The sequence below is a fragment of the Cryptotermes secundus genome, unplaced genomic scaffold, assembly GCF_002891405.2.
Source record: "Cryptotermes secundus unplaced genomic scaffold, Csec_1.0 scaffold336, whole genome shotgun sequence".
NCBI classification, from domain to species: domain Eukaryota; kingdom Metazoa; phylum Arthropoda; class Insecta; order Blattodea; family Kalotermitidae; genus Cryptotermes; species Cryptotermes secundus.
The window spans coordinates 102,543-122,460 of record NW_019720567.1 but is presented as its reverse complement, the minus strand read 5'-3'; the positions used below and the strand labels follow the sequence as shown (position 1 = coordinate 122,460).

Here is a 19,918-nt window from a genome sequence, read left to right as displayed (position 1 = left end):
CCACTGCCCGCACACAGGAGAGCACAATCACAGAATAAACACACACAGACATCCATGCCTCAAGTAGGATTTGAATCTACAATCCCAGTGTTTGAGCAGGCAAAGACAGTTCATGCCTTAGGCTGCACGAAAACTGTGATCGACATTTCATCTGATATAGTTTGCATTTATCAAATAGCCAGCAATAAATTACATACCCCTCCAATGCCTGAATAATAATGTTCTACAGAAGTTCTCAATGATTGTGAAAAAAATCCACAATAATGCAATGAAACCACTTCTGATTCGTAGCACAGTACATATCAGCAGTATCAGTGTCCACAAGATCTGATAACCATCACTGTACAGCTGGAACAATGTCCATGCCGAAGTCACCACCTGCAACACACGGGCACCAAACCATCTACTGAGCATGCATGAAGAGGGGTGCTTCAACCCACGGCCTATCTTACTACACATCTTATGGACATTTCACTTCCAACAGTGCCAACCACACACACACACAAAGTGGCTCTCATTATATGGAGTGGCCAAGAAGTCAGTTAACCTAAAACATTCCGACATATTAACGAGAACATTCAGATTTAAACCTACCAGTTCATTTAGAGAAACAGTATCACAGCGTTGTGAGTTGTGCACTGAACACGGGAGATCTCACTCTAAACAATTTCTGTAAATTCAGTAAGTTATAAGGAAATTTCTAATGTATTTTAGTGTATAATTTACTAACCAGTTAACTGACTTTTGGGCCACCCTGTAGGTCGGGGCAGAGTTCCTGAAAATTATTGTGTATAATGAAAAGAGAGAACAGGAAATGCACTAAAAGAACATGATCATGGTGGAAAAGGAACAGAAACCGACACAAGGGAGTCAAAATGATGGGGCAAGTGAAAAAAATGGCTCGCACAACATTATGGGTCTGTGGCAGCTCCCACTGCGAAAGTGAATAAAGCTGTGGATAAGCAAAAACCTGGACAATCAAATCACATATAATGAAAACCACTTGAATTCAAATTTTCAATTTCTCTATTCCCATACTGGGCTACAGAGTAGTCACACATCTTCGCTAAGACAGCGAAAACATCACAGTTTACTGATTAATTCAATAAACATGTTAGTCTTGTAAATCAGAAACATGGATTGGCCTTTTTAAACTTCAGGGAAAATAAAATGTCATTAAACCCCCAAAACTAATACAGAATTATTAATAAAACATAAATTTTAAGCTCACATTGTTGCATATCACTGACAGGGGAGTGGGAGAGAAGCCATGTGATCTACACTATATCACTTCTGTGGACCCTTTCATATTGAGCAAGGTCACTACATAACCAACATTCCTTATCAATGAACTGTTGCCAACTTATCAATTAATCCTCTTGATGTTATTAAAAAAGTTGGCAGGAGATCAATCTGTCCTTATCTTATTCGTTACATGACCAGTTATGATCCTGTTCTTAATCCATTATTTAATGCTGTCACTACAATCAGAAGATAAATTGCATTGAATATTTTACAATCTGGACGTGTTGGGACTAGACATTGGTCTCCTTCCAAAGTCCAACCCAGCACTTAAACAAGCACAAGTCTGCTATAGTTTAACCATTCCAGCTGTGTGTTGGGCAGTGAACTGACAATGCAGCAAAGCAACAAATGTGTTCACAGTAAACATCTGCTGCATTAAAGATTTCTTTGGAAATCTTGGACTTCATTTTCATTTTCCATGCAAACTTCTGCTACCAATATGAATGTTGTGCCACTGAAGGCCACACCAGCACTGTATTTCTTAATTTCCTGCAATCAATAATAACAACACAGCAGACATGCATACTTGTGAGATGGGAGAGACACTAGCGGCACTTACTGTAAGGTCACGAAATTATGTAAATACTACATCATGGAAAAATATACGACTTCTGTTGAAGCAATGCTTTGTAGAACATAAAATGACAAAGTGGTGACAATGCAAACATTTCCACTAGCTTTTTCAGTTCAATGGAAATAACTAATAAGCCATTGGAGCTAAGCATGTGAAATTTGATACGAAGATAGATCATAAAAATACCCACATATTACATATGAAATATTGTTTGTAACTTAGTAATTATAAAAGTCTTTCATGTTATATCTAAAAATTTTCTAGAACAAATCTGTACTTAATAAATTATTCACAAAAAATAAAATACGAGGGTCGATCAATAAGTACCCGTGTTAGGGTACACTTTTCGATACACTTTTCCCAACGTTTCTGCCATTTCTTTAACCCCTCCAAAAAATACGATTTGCCGAACACTTCAAAATACGCTTCTGTCTTGGCAATAACCTCCTTGTTTGAGCTGAATTTTTTTCCCCCGAGCCAAGTTTTCATGTTGGGGAACAGAAAAAAGTCGCAGGGAGCCAGGTCGGGTGAGTACGGTGGGTGCGGCAGCAATTCGTAGTGCAGTTCATGCAATTTGGCCGCGACAATTCCGGATGAATGTGCTGGTGCGTTATTGTGGTGAAACAGCACTTGTTTCTTAGCCAAATGGGGCCGTCTCCCCTTCAATTTCTTATCGAATCAGTCCAATAATTCACTGTAGTACTGCCCCGTGGTCGTTCTTCCTTTCTGCAAAAAGTCCATGAGTATTATTCCCTTCGAATACCAAAAAATCGTGGCCATGACCTTTCTGGCCAATGGGACCGTCTTTGCCTTCTTCGGAGCAGATTCACCTGGAAGAATCCATTGTTTTGACTGTCGCTTGGTCTCTGGCATATAATAATGTATCCAGGTTTCATCAACGGTGACGACTCAATACAAAAACTCCTGCGAATTTCGCTTAAAGAGGTCCAAACACTGCTTCGACATTGACAGCCATATCCGCTTGTTGTCCACTGTGAGCAATCGTGGCACATGTCGGGCCGACACCTTTCTCATACTTATCATGTAAAATATTGATTGCCGTTCCATACGACACGCCTACGGCCTCTGCTACTTCGCACACTTTAGTTCGGCAATCAGCAAGAATCATGTCGTGGACCTTCTCAACGATTTCCTCGGTAACCATGTCTGCCGGGCGGCCTGGCTGCTCCTCATCAAAAACGGATGTACAACCACGTTTAAATTTGTTGAATCAATATCTCACGGTTGTCATAGATGGTGAAGGGTCCCCATAGACAGCATCCAACTTCGCTTTTATTTCTTCGCATGTTTTTCCATCCAAAAATAAAAAGTGAATTATGGATTGATATTGCACTTTTTCCATTGTATCGAGAAAGACGAAACATGTCTGATGCAACAGGCTGCCAAATAAAAATTAACCTATGAATCAGTCTGAAATTTAGTATGGTGTCGTTTGACAGATGGCCGTACACGATGGTAATGCCAACTTCCCTCAGCAACGCCACCTGTCTTCAAACACAGGTACTTATTGAGCGACCTTCGTAATATAACAATAAGAGAATAACAGACATGAGACTATAAATCTATGCAACAGAGAAGCAAGCTTTCTAAATTCTACTCAGGAGTCCTTGCTTATCTTGCCAGAGAGGATTATTTTGTTGTACTACAATTATGTTGCACACCATCCCCTGTGTGAGTACTATTTCATATACATGGCATTTTGGGAGCTGGATCTGTTTTTCTTCCAAAAATTGGTTGACACTGTACTGACATATTTTTTATTCTTCATTTTCAAATCAGTGGTTACAGTTGTGAATAAATCTGCAACCTTTTGAATACTATGTTTGCATACTAACCACTAGATCATCAGTGCTTAGTATTCAAAGAATTTTGGGTTACATTTCAGCTGTGGTCACTAATCTAAAAGATAAATACAAAATATACGTCAATATAATGACCATCAGTTTTGAAAGCAGAAGCACAGCCAACTTCCGAAACACTATGTTGGATGTTGGATAAAGTCAAATGTCCAGCATACCTGTCACTGCCATAAACCTTCAGATATTCATTAGATTTCTCTCACATTACGAAGCTTTGACAGAACAGCTTGATAAGTCATAGCCTGCAACACTAACCTTCACAATACGAGCCTTAACCAAAGTGTATCATAAGATCTTCTTCAGTCTTTAATTCCTTTAACGATGCAAGAATGTGGTATGCCCCACATATTGTGAAACATATCATTAATCAGAAGGAACTGAAATTTTAAAATTTTCCTTCTACAGCAAGAAACATTAACCATGGTATCAAATAGAATATAAGAATGGTATAGAACACTTTAGTGTAGGGACTGTTGGCTAATAATTCCATCAAAATCCAACCTTGCTTGATTAATTTAAATGTGATCCAACACCATACACCTTCTACACCCATCTTCATGCATATAAGAAATTTATGGCAATGCTGAGACAGATATAACACAGTACAACAGGTAACAAGACCTGACATATGACAAAGCATGGTGGTTACTTACAGATCTTTGCCAGCGAGACACTAGCAACAGAAGAACCATGGGTACAAAAAGTGTGGGGCAGATATATAGGAAGAAAATCCATACAGGACGTGCAAACCAACTCATGGAGCGGCCAAGAGCGGTGAGAGTCAAAGCTATTAGAAAGTTGGCCAGCAGTATTAGCAATAAGGAGCCTATGGCCACACTACTTGAGATCGCCAGCTGTCGCACATAAACTGTGTATTCCATATCTGGATGAGAGAGACCACAAACCATTAACATCATGTTACCACAGAATGGAATCAATGACAAAGAAATTTACATAGTAAGAATGTACAGAATGAGGGAAGTCAAAGCCAATTTCAAAATTCATGATTAGTTTACAAACACCATCTTTCCACATAGCAAGGAATGGTTCATAAAATCTCACTGTGATTAAAGGTCTCAGAAACATAAATACAATTCAGTGACCGTACGAAGTGAATATTACTGACACTTAAACATGGGGAACAGTCATGTCATATGGAACACATACAGCTTGTCAAGCAAACTTTTACTAAGGTGCAACTGTCATGTGAACATAGGCATTGTATTCTCACAATGTACAGATGTTCAACCAATACTGTTCTCAGTGTTACTGGTAACACTGTACATTCTCACTACACTCTCAAAAGCTACATCAACCTTTAACCACAATCACAAAAGGGTGAAATTAAAAAAAAAGTGTCTTTGTGTTGGCATACTGGCCTTACAACTATTGTATATATAATCAAAGGAAAAGTGGTATTGAGGATACAAGTATTCACAGAACCATTTAAAGAAACATACACTAGACGTCTTTTAAAAAGTATTGTTTTTTCACATGTTCCTTCCTTCCTTCAATTTTACACATACTTTATAAGACTCATTCTTTTTAAGAATTCTTTATTTAACACAATTTCATCACAATTAATCTTTTTCACACCAGGACAACAGAGTATCTTTTTGCAAGAACTATGGAATTCTATCAGCAGGACAACAAAAAATGGAATTCTTTTGCACATAAATGTCAGTCTGTAGCAATATAACAGAAGACGTACATGTTATTATAAATGCATGTAGCTTGTGTATTTATTGCAACTACAGTAAAACTCTGTTGTAATATGCCTCACTATACTGCAGATTAAGATATACCATGAGTCTAGTCATGCCTCCCAAAATGATTCAATTTATTTTCTTTGCAAACAACTTTGTTCCAAATTTTACTGAATCTAGTCAGTCACTTGGATAGGAAGACAGTCACTGTGATGGTCTCCATCTTTAACATTTGCAAAACAGTACGATGTACATGACAAAGAAATGTCATCAGGTGTCATACCAAAAGAAAATATTGGGCTATTTTAAAAACACCGAATAAATAAAGCACACAATTAAACATAAATTTGATATAACTTTCTACTGTAATTTGATATTAAATTTGTTATTAACAAAATCTTTCATATAAAAAAATTATTTCTTGTAAAATTTCCCGAAATATTGAACGATGCTGATAACACAGGTCTTCATTCTGTCTCCTGAGACCTGCATAATAACAGAGTACTACCATATTAGATTTTGGCCTAATAAGTACTATGCTGGAAAACTGGAAACTTGTTCTTCTATCCCAAAGGAAGAAGACAAAATGTGCCACTTGAGAACGGGGAAGAAAGTAACAGGATTCAGAAGAAAATCGAGTAATGAAAGGACTTCAAATTTTGTAATTCTTACAAAGTACTGTTAGGGAGATCAGACCAAGGAGGACACAGTGGGCCGGGCATGTAATGTGTATGGAAGAATTGAAAAATGCACACAAAATTTCAATTAGAAAACTAAAGGGAACAGACCACTTCGGAGACCTAAGCAGAGAAGGAGAATAATATTTAAATGGACTTTAAAAAATTCAGCCAGATGATGTGAACTCGATTCATCTAGCTCAGGACCAGCACTTGTGAGCACAATGATTAAACTTGAGGTTCCATAACTCTGTGGTCTGTAGTCCACAAGCAAACTATACTGACCGAGTGACTGGCACTTGCCGGTGAAGTTAGTGCCAACTTTTGCGGATAGAGGGTGTCATGTGGTCAGCACAACAGATCCCCACGACCGTTAATCTTGGTTTTCTAGATTGGAGCCGCTATTTCCTTGAAACAACTTTTCAATTATCATCACAAGGCTGAGTGGACCCTGTTCCAGACCCACTACTTCCCAGAAAATCTGGTAGCGTTGGAAATCGAACCCAGGACTTCTGGATCTGTACCCAGGAACTCTTACCACTAGACCACAGAGACGGTCAAGGTTTCATAAAAGGAAGGGGATTTCTTGCAGTCTAAAGGAGGACTGTGTTCCTTGGGGTGTCACATATATATCTACTTAGCTCCTTGCTTAATTAGACATTAACACAACAACCAACAATTACGTCAGAAACAATTCAAATTTCTTGCAAAAACAGAATGCCCTGTAGTGTATGAAGATGAAAACAGTTCAGGATTCTATCAGTTGCACACATCAACATCAAATGCTGAAAAGTTTGTTTGCTACCCTTGTCCCATGCTTTGACTTGCCTCACTCTTTACTGGATTATGTCCTGTGAAACTGTATATGTATATGCATATGAGCTCCAGTCTCATGAGACATAGTGAAGCAAGATGAATGTCTCACCTCTTGTTACAGAAGCCTTCATGTTCTTGAAAAGGCAATAGATTGACACAGCCACAGCAAGGGTATTGATGAGCATGGCGGTGCCCTCCGACCAGCGGATCACAAAGGCCCCAAGAAAATCAAAGAACACTAGATTGCCGGATGCATATTTCTCTGTGTTAGCCATCTTATCATTGTTAACAAGGCCCTTGGTGAGTGCCAGGATGTTATCCCCTGTCCTCTGCAATGTGCCGAGAGGAATCTGCCTTACGTTATCAAACTTGGTGTGATAAACATAGCCATTTTTTGACCATGCAAAATCAAGTCCTAAAATGAAGAAAAGCATTAGAAAAGTTCATATGATATGTCCAAACACAGAGCTTCAGAATGGACTCACTACCTGAAACATGTCCAAAATCTCGGAATATCCTGAAATCCGTGTCACCAGGGATAACTCCACTCTGAAAAATTTCCTGAGCTAGTGAAGAGGCATATGGGTATGGAACAGACTCTGAGTAGGTCTGGAAGCACACAACAGATGTCAGTCAATTACTTTTCTGATACAAATTCACTGCATAAAAACTAACAGTAAGATTCACTGTTTTTTACAAGGAATATAATAGTATCTTGTTACAGTGAATTTCAATGGACCTTGAAAAGGTTTCCATTACACAGAACTTGAGAATTTAATTACTGGTACTATGAAAAATGACCAACAAATAGTGCAAATTATTTTGACAGGTGTGAGCAGTGTATTTCCATAGACACAGCAAACACCTCCAACCATTTTGGGATCCTTGAAACTGAGTTGAAAATAAAACCTAATGAGATGTGGTGTTCTGGTCCAAAATTATCAATTATACACATGTACACCATAAAGAGAAACATTTAAACTGAAAAAAACTGTATTGTATTGTGTATCACTGTGCTGTACTGCACTATAATCCTAACAAATGCAACTTTTACCTGTATAAATTTATCTGTTTTGTGCAGAATATCCCTGCAAGAATAATATAAAATTGCTACTATTATCAAAGCAAAAGATGCTTAGTTCAATTTACCATAAACAGCCTACAACAATCCAGGGAACTGACTGGCACAAGACAATTAAATGCTGATGATGTTAATTTATTATACATATCATAATGTATAACTGTCTCAATCATAATTTTAGAAACATAAATAGAAAAAAATAATTATATGATAAATGAAAATCAAAATCCATGAAAAAGATATTATACACACACACACATATATATATATATATATATGGTTGAGGCACTATGCTACAAGCAGGAAGGTTGTATGTTCAATTCCAAATTAAGTCACTGGATTTTTCAATTGAACTAATCCTTCCAGCCGCACTATGGCACTTGGTCTGACTCAGCCTCTAACAGAAAGGAGTGCCACGAATCTTCCTGGGGGTAAAGGGCAGGCATCAAGTAAGGCTGACAACCTCACCGCCATCTGTCAGCTGACTGTCTATAAAATGTGGGTGCTTTGACACCTCACAACTCTATGGGCCTCTATGGCCTGTTACAGAGACACACACATAGATATTGTGGCATATAGACCCACTGCTAGGCAGTAAATCTGTAAACATCGGCCACTGCTAGAAAACGCCCGCAACACACATGCGGTCAACAGTACAGGAACAGTGTTTTCTATGTTTGTGGACAGACCGCTGCTATGCAATGCATGCTGTGACATCACACAACAGTAGTGGGTAGAAATCACATGACATGTGTTTACTATGATACTTTGTCTGCCCCATGCCTATAAAAGTGAACAGAATTCCAAAGTAAGCAGGAAGCTGAAGTCAGTCGTAAGCTGGAAGAGTGAATTGAAACTAGGAGTACAGGAGGTCAGCCTGCGAAGCGCTTGCATATGAAATAGAAGACTTCATGTGTACAGTAGTACAGCGAGACTTGTATAGTTCCCGTGTTATAAATACATGAAGACTACTGCAGATAGGGACCTTAGCGTGTAGTGATTGTAAATTGCATAAACCCGCAATAGTGTAATAATTAAGTGTAGTTACGACTAGTGATGATCCAATAAACCAATTACCAATCCAAACCCTGTCTTTAGATTTGTAAACAAGAACAAACAAAAATCTTCATCATCATCATATGTTATGCTACACAATACTAAGATCTAATAGAAATGAAATATGTGAGATAAGTAACATGTGAGAATCAGCATATGTAGGAGGTCATGATAAGCTAATATGTTGCATGGATGTGGGAAACAAGAAATCAATGCATAATTCTGGAGGAAGACAAAGTGAATCCATTTACTGCATTTTTTAAGGTAACCTGTTCTACAGCATTTATCATGTTTTCTCTATAATAAAAATACAAAGACACTACAATAATAAATAACATATTTTTTACTGTCATATTCAAACCATGATACCCAATTGGAGCAGAATATACCTGCATCATCCACGGGTGTCTTGGGCCGGCCTGGAACAAGATTTCCCGGCCACCAGCTCCACATGCCTCCAAGTTAACGAATGCCCTTACTTCATTCGCCCATTTGTGTTGTGTTATGAATCCATGGGATGCCTGCAACACACAGAGTATACCAGGAAACATTTGTGAATGCAAGGAATACAATAATACTTCTTGTCTAGTAGTATAACACAATACCACAATGGACAAGATACGTTACACAAAGCAGCAATGTACACTGAGTGATGCAATTCAATTAACAATATAAAACAGTTATCTTGTTTCAAGCATATAAACATGTATACACACATACCTTACTTTTAAAATGTAACACAACAGACATGTGAAAAATAAAAGCTGAATATGATAAATAATCAAAATACAATAACACAAATCTAATATATATACACTATATATAGTGTGTGACCTCATTTAAAGTCTCTTACAACAGCAGTGGTTATGAAGACTAAATTGAAGAAAATGTTACGATGGAGGTAATTTACCCCTGAAATTATTGACTTAGGATCAATAAAACTTAAATAAGGGAAAACCTTAAACTGAGAAACATTAAGTGAGGGGGTTATGGGGTCTCTGGACTTTATCCATTGTCTGGTATTCTAAAAAAACACAAAAGAACACAATGTTTTGGAAACGGGATCTGTTTCCATCCTCAGATGAGGATGAAAACAGATCCAGTTTCCAAAATGTTGTGTTCTCTTTTTATATTCCAGACAATGGACCAAGTCCAAAAACCCAGCTACCCTGAGTGTCATATACCACCATCATAACCCTTTAGAATACAATTAAAATGGGGTCCCACTTTATTTTTAATAAACTGCAATTGGAAAGCACACCTTTTAAACCATATGAAGGATGTCATGATGGATGGCATTACATTATCAAAATGTAACTTCATAATCTGTCACAACACTGCATCAAGTTCACAGTGCCAGTTTACGATACTGTATCTGCCCATGTCCACAGGTACCAGATGAATAGTTTGCAAAATAAAACACCAACAGCAAAGTGAATTAACTTCTCTTTTATATGCACTAAATTATTACCCATAACACAACTAACGAGTGGACTCCAGGAGCCTGCAGACTAAGGATAAATTATCCAACGCATGCAGCTGACCACTCACCTCCATCCATGGCTGTTACGAATGCCTGGAGCTCTTCTCACCTGCATATCTTCATGGCACAATGTGTAATTAAGCACAGGGACAACTTAACCATATACAATACAAGGTGTGATATATCACCTGCATCAGATTTTCCTCTGCGCCATTGAAGAGCAAGATTAAGTTGTGTTTTAGCGGCTGATCCAGCTGTGTGATGATCTGGAGAATCTCCAGCATAATAGCACAACTGGCTCCATCATCACTGCCCCCTGAAAACATCTCTTTGCATTAAATCCTGATTTTTATTCATACTTAGCATAAGAAATGCAAGCATTAGACAGCTGATATAAAAGCACGACTTACACCAGGTCACACAGCCTGCAAAAAGCGTACAGAATGAATGTAAAATGAAGAGGTCCCATCTGCTCACATGTTTATCCCCAGAACCACTCAACAGATTTCAATGAAATTTAGTACTTGTGTCTACACCAAAAGCTGTCACATAAATTTAATATCATATCAGTTCAGTAAAATATACTTTAAATCAGTGATTCCCAAAGTGGGCTGTACCACCCCCTGGGAGATGGTATGGTTACCTGAGGGGGGGACTGAGAGGCAAGGGGGCAGCAGGGGGCGCTTTAGGTGGGATCATGTTTACGGAGCTGTTGCCTGCAATGCATTGATCAAATCAGTAACAATATAAAAATTCCTCAAAAATGATATATCTTTCTTGCATATAACTGTTCATTTACTTTTGTGGCTGGTTCAGAAATCCAAACATTGTAACATTAAGCAGAAGAGGAATACTGCATACAACTTATTTTTAAGAGGCATCATCACCAGAAAGCCCTTCAGAAACTATTACAATGTATTTCCTTTACATCACAGGTCATGATAAAAGTGACTTGTATGAAAACAACTCCAGTAACAGGTTTGCGAAATGATTAGGTGAAGAAAAATTAAAAGTGATGAGTAAATTTCTTCTAATTTTGTCAGAGCTGTTAAACATTCCTCTTGCTTTGCACTTTGTTTTATTATGAGTCTATAAGCTTATAATTTTTGGTTTTGCACTCAACACTGATATGTGCTGTGACATTTTGAAATAATTTTATCACGTATTATACTGCAATTTTTAAGAAAAATAAATAAACGTTAACAGTACTAATAAGAGTCAGAAAATGGAAATACTGTGATAGATTTCTGAAAAATGTATGTACAGTCAAATCCTGATTTAGTATCCCCACCTCTAGTTAACATTTCTGTGGTTTCATCCAAAGTCTGATATGAACGTTGTATAAATTTCCTGTGCTTAGTGAATGTTAAGCCAGAAAATAATATGACTTAATGCATAAAATCTCTTTCCAGACAGGTGTAAAGTAAAGCTATCCCTGTAACAGGCCGTGGAGGCCCATAGTGTTGTGAGACGGTAAGGGTCCCACATTACAATCGACTCAAAGATGGTGGTAAGGTTGTCAGCCTTACGCGCCAGGCGCGCTTCACTCCCCAGGAAAATTATTAATTAATTCCGGTACTCATTTCTGTTAGAGGCCTAGTGCGGCTGGAAGGATTAGGTCAATTGAAAAAATCCAATGACCTCATCGGGACTTGAACTCGCCACCTTCCGGCTTGTAGCATAGTACCTTACCCACTACGCTACCGTATACCCATTCCGGACAGGGGTGCAATCAGGATCTTTTCCATGGGAGAGGCAGCTGCAAAATTTGCTTACAAACTTGCATTTAAGCAATTTAAGATTAATTTTTCTGACTGCCCTATGGCATTCGGGACAGAAGAATATGTTCTTTTAATATAATTGTAATTTTTTAAATTCATATTTTGTAGATTTCCTTCTTTATTTCAATTTTGGTTTCTTTTCCAAAAACTCAGGAAAGGGCTGATATGTAAATATGATGTAAATGTGATGCTGATATCAAATTATGTAAACAGAAGTTCCCGTGATGTGCTGCAACTGTCTGAACAGCAACTTTATATGACATGTATCATTATCCTACGTTAGTTTGCTTACAGTCTGTAAATCCAAGTGCTCTTTCAAGATGCCCTGTGTGTAACAAAGGGATTACTGACAAGATAAGGGCAGTAATGTGACAGAGATAAGACTAAGCAAACCAAATCACACCTTATTTCCTGACGCCTGTCTCCAATAGAAAACTTCTAGTTTGTATGGCCTCTACGTTAGCATTTTTCAGTACAGAAAAGAGGTCCAGGCAACAAATCAGTCAAAATTTCTTCCTCTATTTCATACTATGAGCATGACTGCATGCCAATGTCTCAGTGTTGTTTTAAGAAAGTTTTTGCAACTGATCTCCTCCACCAAACAGATTCAGAGGGCAGGGCAGGGGTTAAAATGAGGAAGCAAAAGAAGAAAACTAAAACATGGTTCACTCAGATTTCCTACTTTTCCCCCTCTACTTCTTCATCCCCCCCACCAACTCTGGCCCCTGAATCAGATCCTGTTAGTGCCTCATTTTCTCCCAAACAGGCTGGTCTAGCAATAATATTCTTAACTTGTATTTGGGAGATGCTTGGTTCAAATCTCAGATGGGAAACTGGCTGTTCTATCAGGTTTTTGTGACTTTCCTCAGTCTCTTCAGGCAAATACCTCACAATCAGACCATGAATGTTTCCTTCCAAATCCTTACCAATCCACCACTCATCATCCCACCATTCAATGTTACATAGTCTAGGTACTGACTGTATTATAAAATAACCCTTTACCCAAAAATAAATGTTTCCTGCAAATGTACATTTTTAAAAATGTATATACAGGGTATACACAAAAGAATTTTGCGGTTTCAAAAGTTAATAAAAATATTATTTCTCAACTTACACGTTTACAACGCACACCGTCAGAAGCGGCAACTCTCCAAGTTTCTCATGCGTTAATGTGTGCACCCTGGGTCTGCACAACACACATCCACATGCTAATTAAACTCATCCCACACCCGGTGTAGCATGTCCACTGTAATGGCCTGCAATGCATGCGTTATCCAATCACGAAGTTCATGGATGGACGTGGACAATGGTGGTAAATAAACGCTGTCTTTAACGAAAAGAAAGAGATTGCACAGTGTAAGATCTGGCGAACTGGGTGGCCAAGGGAGAAGGTTGTTTTCTCCATTTCCAGCAGAGTTTGATTACTGCGTGGATGTGTCATGTGACCCAGGATGCACACATTGAAGGTTTGTAATTAACGCATGAGAAACTTGGAGAGTTGCCGCTTCTGATGGTGTGCGCTGTGACCATGTAAGTTGAGAAATAAAATTTTTATTAACTTTTGAAACCGCACCATTCTTTTGTGTACCCTGTATTATTCCCTTGACATGCCATGGGATGGTGAGATTTTATTTTCTGCCATTTATTTCATGATTCTGTCAGTAGCTCATTCAAAAGGAAATGGTCATGGTTTAATTTTGTGTATTATTCTGGAATATGCTCGAAGGATCTACGGAACTCAACTAAAAAAAAATTGGTCAGGATAGCAGGTGTCTCAGCTGAGATCTGAACCAGATACTTCAGGAACACAAATTAGGGTGGTTAGTGTTGGACAGTTGAACAGAAATTTGAACTAACAAGAACTGAATGCTCTGTTGCTGTTCCTCTGAACAGACTTTCTCCCCAGTATTTAAAGAAGTTCAAAGCAAAGTTTGTATCTTATCAGTAAATTCATGAAAATTATTCCATTATCTTCCTAAAGAAGAAGTGCTTCAATGAATGGTGCTGCAAAGTTCATCTTAACATTACACACAGCTGCTAAACAGATTATGATACTACAGTGATTACTCAAGTGACTGGCATTAGATTAACTCCTGATGTTTTCAATAAATGAACCTAGGCTGCACCGCAGCTCAAGCAGTTAGTTGCCCACTAAAGAGGCCCAGTTCAATCCCTGGGCATTCCATGTGGAATTTGTGGTGAATGAAGTGGCAGTGGAATAGGAAGTCTCTTCAAGTACTTCATATAAGGCTGACAACCTCACTGCCATCTGTGAGCTGCTTGTCTAGAAATTGTGGGAACCTCAACATCTCACAACCCTATGGGCCTCCACAGCCTGTTACAGGGATAGCTTTACTTTTTACTTTTTTATGTGCCTATATTGAACCCAGTTCTTAAGGACACACCTTTGCTACCACCCCCATTTTGAAACTGGAGAATGACTGTCAGGATAGCGAAGACTTCAGGCTATGAAATGAGCCTGTAATTTCCTAAATAGGAATCATGACAACTGGTTCAACCCATCAGGTTATGAGTTCCCTAACTGTTGTAAATTCTCATATGAACACTGAAATGAATACAAACATATGGAAAGCACTTCCTTGTACAGCCAATTCCTTGATGTCTCATACTAGAACAGAGTAAGACAATTCAACATGTTAGGAAATGTAGACAATTCTGATACATTTCCCTGTATTGGGCATCAAAATGTACCATTCGAGTACACAATACACATCGCGTAAGATACACCCGACCACAAGCCCACACATCCCCGTGCTGACGCCTCCCCCCATTGGGACGATTCACCAAGAAGGAGCCTGAATATTTTACTTGAACGTTTTTTAAAAAAAAAAATTTAACTTAAAAAATTTTAACGTTGACGACTCGGTTTGAGGGTGGTTTTTTAGATGCAAGTGCTATACCTGCATTCAAGATACTGGGAAGTGTTGTGCTTCACACTCCGATATATGTAATAGTTTCCACAAATAATTACATACTGTGGATGTTGAGCTGTGCCAGTGTTTTCATGATTTGTTGTAAGTGCCTCTGAAGATGGTTCCTTGGAACCGAAACATGTAAGGCAGATGAGATAAATAAGTGACCAAAATATATATTGTTGCACTTGACGGAAAATCTATTGACAATTGATGTACCATTCATTTTCCCCTATAATGTTTGCTCCAGACACATTTCTCTTCAGTGGATATTTGACCAGTTACAACCGAGATGTGCACTTAAACCCATGCAGATCGTCATGTGGCATTCATTTATTGCAGTCTGATTTCAAAACATAATTGGAAAGGGCCAACAAGTTTCAATAACTCTTCAATATCAAATTTTATGACAATCCATGAGAGGTTCTCTGTAACATGCGGACGGACACACAGGCAGACATGGTGAGGCTAACAGGTGAATCTTTGCAATTTTTCAATAGAGACACAACAAAAATAAGCAGATATGGAATCTTATTTTGAACTTGACTTTGTGTAATGTCGGACATTTCATCTTTAATGGCTTTTCTCACACAATTTATACTCTTGCCAAATAATTTCCAACCATCCCACAAATTTTCATTCCATACATGAAACATGAATATTGGAGTCAGAAAGTCTAATTTAATACTAAATTATATGACAATAAGACTCACCTGGACTGCCAGAAACAGTATCAAAATGGCAATTAACCAGAAGACTGTGTGGAGACTCACTGTGCTTGGCACTCACTCTAACGATTACATTCTGAACATTTCTATACACATTTGTCATACCATCCAAGAAATGTAGTGGAAAGGCCCCACTGGTTTTCTGGATATCCACCTGAACTCTATGAACTGGTTTCGCTTGGTCCATAATGTGGCTGATTTCTTCTTCAAAGAACTTGATAGCCAAAACTTCATTTTCATAGCTTCCTGTAGTTCTAGGCCCTATATCTGTTAGCCTCATCAAGTGATTCATAGCCCTTTCAGCTATAAAACTTTCAGGGTTACTTGGAGCATCCACTAATCTTAAAGGCGTCGGCAGTTTTCTCTCCACCAACACAATTACAACAAACACAAAAAAAAGGAAGCACAGTACAGCAACGAAGTAAGATGCTGGAATGGGAAGCAGATATTTTCGTGGCTTTCTACGAACTCCATAACGTTCTGGAAGAACGTCAGTGCTGGAATCACGGACTCGCAGTCGAACACCTTTCATATTCTATATGAAAATAAAAATAAAATTATTATATTTCTGACAGTTGACACAAAGAAAGATTCTGGAGAAGATCTCACATGAAAAACGTCCTTTTTAACACTTCGCAGACCGGTGATTTAAATATTTATATCACCCTGGGGACCGGCGTTTTTAAACCTACTACCCTAACTTGTGCACTGTTCACTTAAAAATTAATATAAACTCTCCTAATTAATTTTATGAACTAAAATTTTTGGAGAAGACTTACCAGAGCTCCTAGAAGTGCTTCAGAGTGTGATATTTCTGGAAACATTCCTCTCTGGATCAGTGGACCAATAGTCTTTCAAATTATCCCTCTTTGTGAACCCCATTAGAATGATTATTGCCAAAAATGTTTTCATTTCTGCTGAAGTGACATCCACCCACTTCAACACCTTATAGGTACTGTCGTACGCCTCACGGTGTTGGAGATAGTATCTGTTGGTCTCCTGACACAACATGTCAAAGAAACTATCTCCAAAAAACAGTTCAGCTACTTCAGACACTTGCGTAGGGTCCGATGGCATTTGTCTCACCCCTGGATCACCAGTAAACTTTCCCAAAGTGGGTGTTTTGTCCACTTTACCCCATGTGGCTGTCCCCGCAATGCTAGCACTCGCACTTTCATCGGAGCTCTCACTGTCACTTTCACTTTCTCTTCTGGTCACAATATTTTGGGGGCCCCTGTCACTGCCACTGACACTGCCCTCGCTATCAGAAGACGAAGCAGTTGGCAAGTCAGATAACTCATCGGAGATCAAATCACAGATTTCTTCTTCTCCACGAGCTCGCGCGGCCTTCAACTGCTTTTGTCTCTGAGCCATGTTGACACTGAGAATATCTTGCCTCACACATAGAAGCTTCGACTTGAACAAAGGGACTTTTCTTTAAAGTGAGAGGGGAATAGAGAGTGGTCACATTGCTGACTCGGAAAACAAACATTCTGAAGGTCAGCTACACAGTACTTTTGCAGACACGTGGCCACCAAAGTGAGGAACAGTGTGTTGCAACATAACGTGTCCTAAAAGCCTAAATCTAGACGACCGGTCTGCCATGTTTAAAACTCAAATGCCTAGGCCTAGGTGTCCGGTCCGCGAAGTGTTAACAGTATCCGACTGTTATAGTTTTGAGGTCTTTACACTGGTGATTGTTCAGACAGTGATCTTCCAGGGTGTGACACCTTACAGACTTGCATAAAGATATCAGCATTTTGGAGGAATATGTTGGAGGCCAACTGCAGTCCACACAAACACTCCAGTCGATAGAGATCAATACAACCACATACATCTGCACACTGTACAGCATATTAAATTCTACATTTTATGCATACTATATATATATGCATAAACAAACAATGCCTACCATATATACTGTGTCAAATTATCTGGTCCATTTTATGTTTACCATGAACACAAGTTCAGCAGTCTTGCCAAATCTGTTTTGGCTCTCCTCTGTAGGTATAGCAACTGGGCTACGGGCTGGATGACCAAGGAAACAGGGTTTCATTCCTGGCAGAGCCAAGAGATTTTTCTCTTCTCCACAGTGTCCTCAAGAGCTCTAGCACCCATCCAGCTTCCTACATGATGGACTGCTTATTTAGGGGTAAAACGGCCATGCCATGAAGCTGACCATTCACCTCCATCTACTGCCAAGGTTAAGAATGTTGGAGCTATAACTCCACTACCCCACATGTCTTCAGGCCACAGTGCTTAATTAATTAAGTTCAGAGTTAACTTTCCCCTCCCCTTTTACCTTGAACCACGTACTGGATTATGATGGGGAAATGTTATACATTCTGGGTATAATATAAACTTTGGCTGTCAGGCAATTGATTTTAAGATTTAAATTCAGTTTTATATTTGTCACATTTGATTTTTTTCACTTGACCTAATCCTTCCAGCTGCACTATGGCCCTGGGGTCGACTCAGCCTCTAAGAGAAATAAGTACTTACTTACTTACTCATGGAGCTGAGCCCTTCTTGAGGAGCCGCCAATTCTGCAGCTACTCAAGAATTTCCCAGCATTTTATGGAGCCTGAAGGTTCATCACCGTGTTCACAAGAGCCCTCCACTGGTCCCTATCCTGAGCCAGATTTATCCAATACATACCATCCCATCCTATCTCTCTAAGATCCATTCTAATATTGTCCACCCACCTATGCCTTGGTCTTCCTTGTGGTCTCTTTCCTTCTGACATTCCCACCAATATCCTATACGCATTCCTCGTCTCCCCCATTCGTGCTACATGACCTGCCCACCTCATCTTCGACTTGATCATTCTAATTATACTTGGAAAAGAGTACAAGTTATGAAGCTTCTCATTATGCAGTGTTCTCCAACCTCCTGTGATTTCATCTCTCTTTGGTCCAAATATTCTCCTCAACACCCTGTTCTCAAACACCCTCAGTCTATGTTCCTCCCTTAATGTCAGAGACCAAGTTTCACACCCATACAGAACCACAGGCAAAATTATAGTTTCATATATTCTAATTTTTATGTTTTTAGACAGCAGGCGAGAAGACAAAAGGTTCTGGACTGAATGGTAGCAAGCATTACCAGAGTTCAATCGCCTCTTAATTTCTGCCTGAATCAGGTTTTGATCTGTTATCGTTGTTCCCAAATATCTGAACTGTGCCACATTTTCAAAACATCTGTTTCCTATCTTTATGTCATGATTTTGCCCTGCATTTTGGTGACGAGACAGTAACATATATGTAGTTTAAATAATTCTCCTGGGGAGTAAAGCGCAGCCGGCGCAAATGCTGACAACCTTATCACCATCTTTGAGCCGACTGCCTAGATCGGGGGTCTCCAAACTTTTCGAACCGTGGGCCACATTAGGTAATTCAGCACTTTCAACGGGCCAGATAAAATGAGAAATCAATAACTCTAGATATATGAGTTTTATTGAAAGCACAGAATTTCATAAACTAAATACAAAGTACGTGAGAATAAATTATCGTATATTAATGACAACAGACAGTAGCAGCAAATGCTCATATTTTCATCACAAATTATATTAAAACAATTAATGTGAATGTAAGATTTGAATGTAAGATTAATGTGAATGATGGAACTCTTTTTGCATTCTTAAAATCTGATTAAACTGAGGTTCAAATTTTGAAGAGCTTATCACAAGTAGTGACTTTAAATGTTCATCAGATAAATTTGCCCTGTATTTCGACTTGATGTACTTCATCTGAGGGAAAAGTTTGTTCACACAGATACGTCGTCCCAAAAATGGAGATAAATTTACAAGCAAATTTCTTTAAATTTGGAAATTGCTCAGAGTTCAGAAATTTATAAAATTCGATCACATTTCCTTCCTTGTATTTGTCTTTAATATGAT

The 19,918-nt window shown here is 38.7% G+C and overlaps 1 protein-coding gene across 2 annotated transcripts in view; it reads right to left on the bottom strand.

Moving 5' to 3' along the window:
* The window catches only part of LOC111869000 (endoplasmic reticulum metallopeptidase 1), a 36,969-nt gene that overhangs the window by 13,840 nt on the left and 3,211 nt on the right, over positions 1 to 19,918 (bottom strand). For both annotated transcript variants that reach the window (XM_033753286.1, XM_023860166.2), the window contains exons 2-8: positions 16,006 to 16,555; positions 10,767 to 10,894; positions 9,485 to 9,616; positions 7,447 to 7,567; positions 7,068 to 7,373; positions 4,413 to 4,642; positions 198 to 378 (exon numbers count right to left, since the gene is read on the bottom strand). In XM_033753286.1, the coding sequence (XP_033609177.1) occupies positions 198 to 378; positions 4,413 to 4,642; positions 7,068 to 7,373; positions 7,447 to 7,567; positions 9,485 to 9,616; positions 10,767 to 10,894; positions 16,006 to 16,552 (1,645 nt within the window). In that variant the 5' untranslated portion in view covers positions 16,553 to 16,555. The remainder of the gene's footprint in view (positions 1 to 197; positions 379 to 4,412; positions 4,643 to 7,067; positions 7,374 to 7,446; positions 7,568 to 9,484; positions 9,617 to 10,766; positions 10,895 to 16,005; positions 16,556 to 19,918) is intronic.